At 41.6% G+C, this 9976-nt stretch overlaps 1 protein-coding gene across 1 annotated transcript in view; it reads left to right on the plus strand.

The window, feature by feature from the left end:
* Positions 1-9685, plus strand: part of LOC311231625 (amyloid beta precursor protein binding family B member 2-like) — a 123109-nt gene extending 113424 nt beyond the window's left edge. The window contains 5 exon segments of the mRNA XM_084318255.1: positions 454-504; positions 507-536; positions 2177-2292; positions 2755-2934; positions 9357-9685. Of these exon segments, the coding sequence (XP_084174381.1) occupies positions 454-504; positions 507-536; positions 2177-2292; positions 2755-2934; positions 9357-9527 (548 nt within the window). The 3' untranslated portion in view covers positions 9528-9685.
* The last annotated feature ends 291 nt before the right edge of the window (positions 9686-9976 follow it).

Raw genomic sequence — 9976 nt, forward strand, 5'->3', positions numbered from 1 at the left:
AGTTTGTTTTGTGATGTTTGTAATTTTGTTTTAAGCGCCTTTGAGGTGCTTTGGTACCATGAGGTGCAAGCATAGTCATAGTACCCTTGAATGAGTGCTCCTGCCAGAGTCTTCAGGGTATTCTTGTTTACCAGAGAGGAGATCCGGTACAAGAATCTAGTTTGTTGGTTGACTTTTTTTATTACATTGGATGCCATTTTGTCACAGGAAAGATTTGCCTCTAGGATGGAACCCAGGTAGGTAATTTCGTCTGTGTGTGTGTGTGTGTGTGTGTGTGTGTGTGTGTGTGTGTGTGTGTGTGTGTGTGTGTGTGTGTGTGTGTGTGTGTGTGTGTGTGTGTGTGTGTGGTGTGTGGTGTGTGTGGTGTGTGTGTGTGTGTGTGTGTGTGTGTGTGTGTGTGTGTGTGTGTGTGTGTGTGTGTGAATACCTAATACATGTGTGTGTTCTCCCCAGCAGAGTTCCCCACACCAAAGACAGAACTGGTACAGAAGTTCCAGGTTCTCTACTGGGTATGCTGCCTGTAGCCAGACCCATAGGTAACACAATCTCCCCCTCCCCTCCCCCCCCCCCCCCCCCCCCTCTCTCTCTCTCTCTCTCTCTCTCTCTCTCTCTCTCTCTCTCTCTCTCTCTCTCTCTCTCTCTCTCTCTCTCTCTCTCTCTCTCTCTCTCTCTCTCTCTCTCTCTCTCTCTCTCTCTCTCTCTCTCTCTCTCTCTCTCTCTCTCTCTCTCTCTCTCTCTCTCTCTCTCTTTATCTTATTCACACCAGCACTCGTATCCCTATGCTTTTTTCTGTTCTTTTAAAAAATGTAAAATGTTCTTATGTACTTTAGATACTATTTCTACCATGCATGTATGTATATGTGTTTCATTACATGTACATACATACCAATTATTCGCCTGTTATATATTCTCCACCCCATCTATCATCCATAGCAACACTATATTATCACAACATCCTGTGGGGGACCCTCTTTGAACATCCCTTCTGAGGTTTCTCTCCTCCACACCGCCTGTGGTGCTTTTTTCCTATTGCTAGGTTTTAGTGAGTCGTTCTTCATCTTCATTGGGGAAAGTCTGGAGTGTTGCATATATGGATTTTATCGGGCTATACAAATACATTTGATTTGATGTGATTTGATGGGTCCTCCAGTGTTTTGTTTTGGGTAGTCTATTTTAACACTTTCAGCGCCAACCGATCCTTGTAGTCAATTGGCCACGCTTTAAAGGATAGGGATTTTCCACTGTGCGTCGCGGTGTTTGCAGGGCTATATCTATATTCTATATTATAGCTATGGAGACAATACTATGGCTCATTTGACAGTAACTATTGCTCGTCCAACATGTAAAAAATAATAAATTATTTCATGTATACGTTTGCGTGTTATCCGTGGTGAATATTGTCTAGTTTCAGAGTGATCCTGGCTAATTCCTGGAAGCTGCGTTATAGAGCGATATGTGAATTTGCGTTTTTTGATGCTCGGATCGCCATCAATGGCATTCGTTTTGAATACTACATACGTTGATCGGCTGGATCGATGTGAAATCATTGTAGGATCAAGGTGTAATTGACGTCAGATAGTCCTTACCTTTGATCAGGGTTATTCCAAAAATAATATTCCAATTGTCTGATCGCGATTTCCAGTATTGATGTCCATTGGGTCCCTGACATGAAGTGGCACAAGATATGCCTCAAGTGTGCTGAACGCGTTTCAAAGTGCTCGCATGAAGCGATTCACTTGGCTTGGTCTAAATTCTCCGCCCGGACGACATTAGATGTGACACACAGTCTGGAACAGGGTTTCAAAGCGATACTGCCACCTAGCAGGATCTGGCCGGTATTGCACTCTCTGGGTCTCAGTATGGCTTTCAACAGTAACATAGAGTCCATGAGACTGTATAGGATATTAAAATCGAATAAAAGAAAAAACGATGAAAACCTGAGATTTCTCTGGTTCCTGGTCGCTCAACCGCTGGCGAGATAACCCGAGAAATCTCGGGTCTGGCGCAGAAAGTGTTAAGTGCCCAGGTAAAAAGCCTTGCCTATACATACTGGGCCTCTACCACCAAAACCCTTTCTGTCGAAACTTGGCTAAAGCACGTTGGACGTAACTTTTGGACAGGTATAGAGAGATAACCGTGTAGGGTGTGTGTTTGTTTTACACACCCTCTCCTCCAGGTATGGACATCCTAAACGGGGCTATAGACAGCCTGGTTGGCTCCATCAGCAGAGATGACTGGACTCCAGTTGACCTCAACGTGGCTGACGCTACCGTCACCATCAGCAAGGAGAAGGTTAGTCACGCTCATCATTACAACCGTCTCCGTGTTATTCTCATGTCATCTTTCTCTTCTCCGTATAGACCTTTTCAGTGGAATCCCGTTGCCAGGGAAACAGCTTGAGCCCAAGTTTATCTCCTGTCAGCAACAGGAAATACACTTGGTCCTATTTAGAATGATTATGTTGTCAAGTTAGAAAGGTTTTATAGACCTTTTCAGTGGAATCCCGTTGCCAGGGAAACAGCTTGAGCTTGTCAGCAACCGGAAATACACTTGGTCTCATTTAGAATGTTTATGTTGTCAAGTTTGAAAGACTGTAACTCTCATTTTAACCTTACTTTAAATTTTTTTATAAAATTTTTTATTTACATTTCAATTTTAATCTAAATTTGTTTACTTTTTAGTAGTATTATACCATGTTTGAGGTCACACACTGATGACATCACTTCCACTCTGTTGTGCATCATTTGTGATCAGGAGGAAGGGGAAGTGCTGGTGGAATGCCGGGTGCGTTTCCTGTCCTTCATGGGCGTGGGGCACAATGTGCACTCCTTCGCCTTCATCATGGACGCGGGCGGCCAGCGCTACGACTGCCACGTCTTCTGGTGTGAGCCCAACGCGGGGCACGTTTCAGAGGCTGTTCAGGCCGCCTGCATGGTGAGACAACGCAGCAGCAGTAGACCAAACTATAAGACTCAGTTACAGCATTGACCATACTCACACGGCGGCCATTTTGCTGTTATGTCATGCTCAGGTTGGGATTCCTTGGAAAGACATAACAGTAAAATGGCAGACCGCCGTGTGAATATGGTCAATTAGCCTCATTATTAGGCTAGCTTAGTTTAGCCCTGTAGAGCCCAAATATAGAAAAACATTCGCAATTTTTTTTGACCTTACATATGTTGTTGTAGGAGGCCTCTGATGCAGAAATGAAAGGGTTTTCAAAAAATTTACATTTTCGTACGTTTTTAGGGAAATGTTGTAACATGGCAACATTGGTCCTAGCTGACAGCAGAATTTCTGTATTTGTACTCACATTGTCTGAACAAATATACAGAACAACTAATGGTTATTTTGCAGGGTTGATTGTTTACTTAGCCCCATAACAGTATATAACATGAATAAAAACACACATCAGTCATATATTTTTATGAATAGACATTTATTATTAATAAAAAAAAAAACAGGATAAGATTGTATTTAGAAAACAGAATTTTGTCTTAGCCATGTTCTAGCCTACTAGCCTCATTATTTTTATTCTTGTTCTGTTCATTTCCAATGATAGTCCCAAAACAGTTCTTGTTCATAGTGTATTATAAACATCTTAGTGATGCTGTGTGTTCATAGTGTATTATACACATCTTAGTGATGATGCTGTGTGTTCATAGTGTATTATAAACATCTTAGTGATGATGCTGTGAGTTCATAGTGTATTATACACATCTTAGTGATGATGCTGTGTGTTCATAGTGTATTATAAACATCTTAGTGATGATGCTGTGTGTTCATAGTGTATTATAAACATCTTAGTGTTGATGATGATGTGAGTTCATAGTGTATTATAAACAGCTTAGAGATGATGATGTGAGTTCATAGTGTATTATAAACATCTTAGTGATGATGCTGTGTGTTCATAGTGTATTATAAACATCTTAGTGATGATGCTGTGTGTTCATAATGTATTATAAACATCTTAGTGTTGATGATGTGTGTTCATAGTGTATTATAAACATTGTATTGATGCTGTGTGTTCATAGTGTATTATAAACATCTTAGTGATGATGATGTGAGTTCATAGTGTATTATAAACATCTTAGTGATGATGCTGTGAGTTTATAGTGTATTATAAACATCTTGGTGATGCTGTGTGTTCATAGTGTATTATAAACATCTTAGTGATGCTGTGTGTTCATAGTGTATTATAAACATCTTAGTGATGATGATGATGTGAGTTCATAGTGTATTATAAACATCTTAGTGATGATGCTGTGTGTTCATAGTGTATTATACACATCTTAGTGTTGATGCTGTGTGTTCATAGTGTATTATAAACATCTTAGTGTTGATGATGTGAGTTCATATTGTATTAGTGTATTTTGGATGGCAGCAATCACATCCTGCACACTGTATTGAGGACCTCTCCTTGCTGGTGGCATTCTGAAATGGAAAAAGTAGAAATAAATAAATAAATAAATAAATAGATAGATAGATAGATAGATAGATAGATAGATAGATAGATAGATAGATAGATAGATAGATAGATAGATAGATAGATAGATAGATAGATAGATAGATAGATAGATAGATAGATAGATAGATAGATAGATAGATAGATAGATAGAATACACATGCATATTATATTGCAGTAGGAATAACTATACTACTAGTACTAGCATCCACATTCTATTTACACATTCCACATTTACACCTATTTATACCACAAAAGAATGCATGCCCCATTCACCCAGACCCAAGGTGCGCCAATTTACACATTTACATTCTCTTTACACAAATTATCATACTAAAGGATACATGCATTCACCAACATTCCTGAACATTCAAAACATGTTTCTGCCAAAACCAGAGCAAGTTAAATAAGTTAAAGTTATTTATTTTTAAACGCATAAGATATAGATACAGTTTGCTATAGATAGAGTTTCAAATAATGCTACCAGAAATAATGTATTAATTTATTAAATTCTGGCTTTAACTCAAAATCTTAACAGAGAAAACACATTTAGAACTTGGCTATAGTGAATTATCAAAGACATTCTATTTCTATTAGTATTTTCTTTCCCATATGTGAACATATGATAAGTGCAATGTCCCCATGTAATGTGTAAGGTGCACATGCTATTTTTACTACCACTCTCCCCCAATGTTGTGTAATTGCAACAGAGACATAACAAGCTCAAAATCAAATGTGATGAATGTATTCCACAATAACTAAATATATACATGTTCTAGACATTGTAATAATAGCAAAAAAAAATATTTAAGGCATTTTACTTACTTGCATCTGACGAATCCAGTCCAATAAAACAAAGAGGTGTTTCTGGCAGGAATATTTGGAAGTTGTGACTTTGGAGGCCAGAGGGTGGGACCTATAAACATATTTACTATCCAATAGCATTGTGAGGCTGAACAACAGGACCCATTGACTATGTAAATGTGTTAAAAAGAAAAAGAAATGTACAGACTTTTTTTTAACTAGCTAAAAGTGATGTTGTCACCTTGCAACTGAGGGCCTTACAGGGCCCCGTTCCCCGTACCTGGATAACTGAGTTAGCCGGATAACTTTCGGTTAAGTCTGACTTAAGCCGGACTTTCCCGTTCCCCCGTACCTGGATTGTCCAAATCACCATGACAACAGATCCAAAAGTTTGAGCCTGGTCGAGAGCAGGGTTAAGTTCAAGTTAGCCGGATGAAGCACAGCCACGCCCCCGCAAAGAAGTGACAGCTCTTTCCTGAAATTATTCCCACAGTCTAGGATCTGCTTTATACCATTCTGAATTACGTTTTTGTGCTCCATTCTTCCAGAGGGGGCTTTTGAAATGTAAAATAGACCCAAAATGCTGATACTAAATTCACTTTGTCCTAAATAATGCACGTTATATATACCGTGGCGCTCGCTCGGTGCGATGTACACATTATGTGGTTATTTTAACAACGCGCAGCATTGCAAATGTGAATCCTGCGGGGATATTTTTAATGATTGAAACCTATCGCTCGTTTGGCTTTCATATTCTCCGCTGTGGATGTTTAATGGAGCGCCTGGATTGTGTTTCATTCAAGCATAAAATTGAAGTGTCTATGCGTGGATTGTGGATCTTGTCTCGTTCATTAATGTATAAACAATGAATTTATCCCATCTGGCACAGTGGCGCAGCGGTAGTGCTCAATCCTGGCAACCCAGCGACCGGGGTTCGAAACCCCGTGTTTCCAATATAATTTTTTGGAATATAATATTAATGATTATACGCCAAAGTAGCCTAGTTTTAAGTTAAAATATTATAAATCTACATGCATTGAGGATGTCATTCTTTATATAGCTCTCAACGTGCACCAAATTGAATTATTCCTACATCGCAAAAAGAAGGGAAAGACTAGGTTTCGAACCCCGGTCGTCTGCGTGAAAGTCAAAAGAAGAACCCGTTACACCACAGTGGAGATAAGTAAAAGATCGACCATACATCAATCAATGGGAAGAGAGCCGTATCGTTATTTTGTATAACAGTTTAACAAATTATTTTCGCTAGCAAGATCTCATTTGATTATTCAATCCAGCAGGCAAGTTTAAAGAAATATAATCTGATTGATTGAGGTAATGAGGGACTTAAAATTAGCCTATAGATAACGCATTTAACTTGTCGGCGAGGCGATTGAGCCGTACTGCAATATGTTAATAAAGTTTTAAATCAATTAATCAATCAATGCCGCTAGAGAATCAGGATCTCTGCTATCGATACGTGCTGGCTTTTCAACTGGAGCGGCCGCGCGCACTTATCCTGGGTCTCAAGTCTGGCTTGAGTTAACGAGACTGAATCCACCTTCGAGGAACAGGAAAATCCCGGCTTCAAACATCGGGTTAACTGAATCTGGATAATGACATCTTGATCGACTTAGTTGAACCAGGTACGGGGAACGGGGCCCAGGTGTGCCAAGCGGTTTTTGGGAGACGGATTTGAAACTCAAGACAAGTGAAATAAAAGAAGAAATTTAATCAACTTTGCCTGATGGTTGTGCTAGACTAGAGGAAAGGCCATGGGGTCACCATAATCAATAGGGTTCATCCTCTAGGGCAGTGGTTCCCAAAGTGGGGGTCGCAAAATGTTTTAATATATTTTAAAATACATTAAACTCGTAAAAGAAATGCTTTTGAAATGTAAAATAATAGACATAAAATGCTGATAATAATAATAATAATAATAATAATAATAATAATAATAATAAATTTAATTTATATAGCGCTTCTCAATGACCCGAAGTCGCTGACAATAGTCGGGAGCAAAGTAAAAACAAAGAAACAAAAACAAAGAAAAGAAACAAAAACTAAGAAACAACAAAGAAACAAAAACAAAAGGAACATGAGACCATGGGGGGAACAGGGAAGACAGCATGATAGCACAAAAAGACAGGATAATAAATAATATTCAATAAATAATATTCAGCCTATGGATTTCCTTTGTCCTACATAATGCACGTCATAGCTACGGCACACGCGACACACACTGTGTGTGGCTGTTCCATACTGAGGTGCGGTTGCTTTCACGAGGAAATGTCCTCACGAGCCAGTTTGAGCTGTGGGATGAGGCACGCTTGTTTCTGATGGAGAATGCGTCCCAGCTCACTGCCCACCTCTCCGATCCAGACTGGATAACAAGGCTAGCATATTTGTCTTGCATATTTGCTCAAATGAATGGGCCGGATTGATATGTTTCCAGAGATTGATGAATTTATGGAGGAAACCCCTGCTCTAGGGGTTATAAATGTGCACCAACATTTTTGAAAGGATTCAAACAAAAGCTCTTCGAGTTATCGCGCTCACTATCAAAAGTTGACCGTTTGGACTGATGGTGGCGCTAGAGGAAAGGTCATGGGGTCACCAAAATCCTCTAGCGGTCATGAATGTACACTGCAAATTCGAAAGGATTTGAAGGAAAGCTATTCGAGGGATATAATTATAGCCTACATGGGGTTTCATGGGGCCTCACGCAAAGAAAATAAGCTCCATACCAAACCTCTAGAGATGACACGCTGCTGCTCATGTGGGCTGTGTCGCCACTAACCGGTTAATAAGGGCGCCGAAATGGAAAGTTCTGTCCTGGGCCTTAGACTGCAAAATAAAAACGGTAGTTGTATTCAAATCAAGGCCATACCAGTCACTCGTGTCTGAAAGTAGGAGTCGTTAAGTATGAGCACTTTGCTGTCCGGTCCACACTATATGCCCTATTTAGGGTGAATGAGATCCTCCATCAAGGCCTTATTCGGTCGATAAGTCGCATTGAGATCAAGGCCAGCCACATAAAGACGTAGCTATTCTGGAAATAGAAGTTGTCCCAAGTGATATAGTATAACTTCTCTACATTGCAGTCTACATTGTGCACTAAAGTGCAGACATCTTTTACATTGGTAACCATTGTGTGAAAGCCACAATACCCTCGAGGCTGTTTCCTGCTAGTGTAGCTGTGTCATTGTCATAGGCATAATCACAGCAGAGAATTCCCCTCCTCCTCCTCTTCTTCTTCTTCTGCATTTATTGCTGCAGTATTCTGCACCTATTCAGTTGAAGTTACATGCTTCCTTCTTCACTGTTCCGTGTGTGAGTCAGAGGACTGTCAGGGTGAGAATTAGTAGACGACTGGTTGTACTATTGATCTCCTATCACACCTCTGGATATATGGACGCACATACGTGCATGCAGGCACACACACACACATACATACGCACACACACTAAAAATGATTCAGGATGACAAGAGATTATTATTCATTATTATTGATCATAATTACCTGCCCACACCAACCCAAGCATGCACACACACACACACACACACACACACACACACACACACACACACACACACACACACACACACACACACACACACACACACACACACACACACACACACACACACACACACACACACACACACACACACACACACACACACACACACACACACACAGGACTGAATAGCAACTGTTATTTACAGTGTGTCTCTTCCTCCCCCTGATTTCCATACTCCTCCTCTCCTCTCCTCTCCTCTCCTCTCCTCTCCTCTCCTCTCCTCTCCTCTCCTCTCCTCTCCTCTCCTCTCCTCTCCTCTCCTCTCCCCTCCTCTCCTCTCCTCTCCTCCCCTCCCCTCCCCTCCCCTCTCCTCTCCTCTCCTCTCCTCTCCTCTCCTCTCCTCCCCTCCCCTCCCCTCCCCTCTCCTCTCCTCTCCTCTCCTCTCCTCTCCTCTCCTCTCCTCTCCTCTCCTCCCCTCTCCTCCCCTCTCCTCTCCTCTCCTCTCCTCTCCTCTCCTCTCCTCTCCTCTCCTCTCCTCTCCTCTCCTCACCTCCACCACCATACAGTTGCGGTACCAGAAATGCTTGGTGGCCCGCCCCCCTTCCCAGAGGGCCTGTGGTTCCTCCCCTCCTGGCGACTCTGTGTCTCGTCGGGTGTCCACCAGCGTGAAGAGGGGCATGCTGTCACTCATCGACACCCTCAAACAGAAGAGACCCGTCACCGAGCTGCCACAGTAACCACAGTAACGCACCACCGGCGTCCCCTCACCACAACAACCCTCAGTTGCCATGGTAACCCATCACGTCGCTGCCAGAACCCTTCCAATTGCCATGGGAATGCGCCACTTTGTCACCATGGACCCCTGGTGACCATGGACACAATACAAAAATATATACCAAGGGTTTGGGGGGTGGGAGGGGATGGGGTTATTATGATTCCTGAGGTTTTGGCAAGTGAATTTGAATTTCACCTCTAAAGTCCTGAGCAGTAATTCAGGTCCATCTCCTCAAACCGATGGAGTTGATTTAGACTCTTAAAGGAACCCCAGGAAGAAACTCTGTACGTAAGCAGTACTGGTGACAAGCCGAAGACCAGTGTGGCAACAACCACATTGAACCTGACATAGGACCATAAAAAGATGATAATGTAAATAGAAGTAACTGTCATCCTCCCCCAGTGCAGTGAA

Source organism: Notolepis coatsorum (assembly GCF_963971535.1).
Source record: "Notolepis coatsorum genome assembly, chromosome: 7".
NCBI lineage: Eukaryota > Metazoa > Chordata > Actinopteri > Aulopiformes > Paralepididae > Notolepis > Notolepis coatsorum.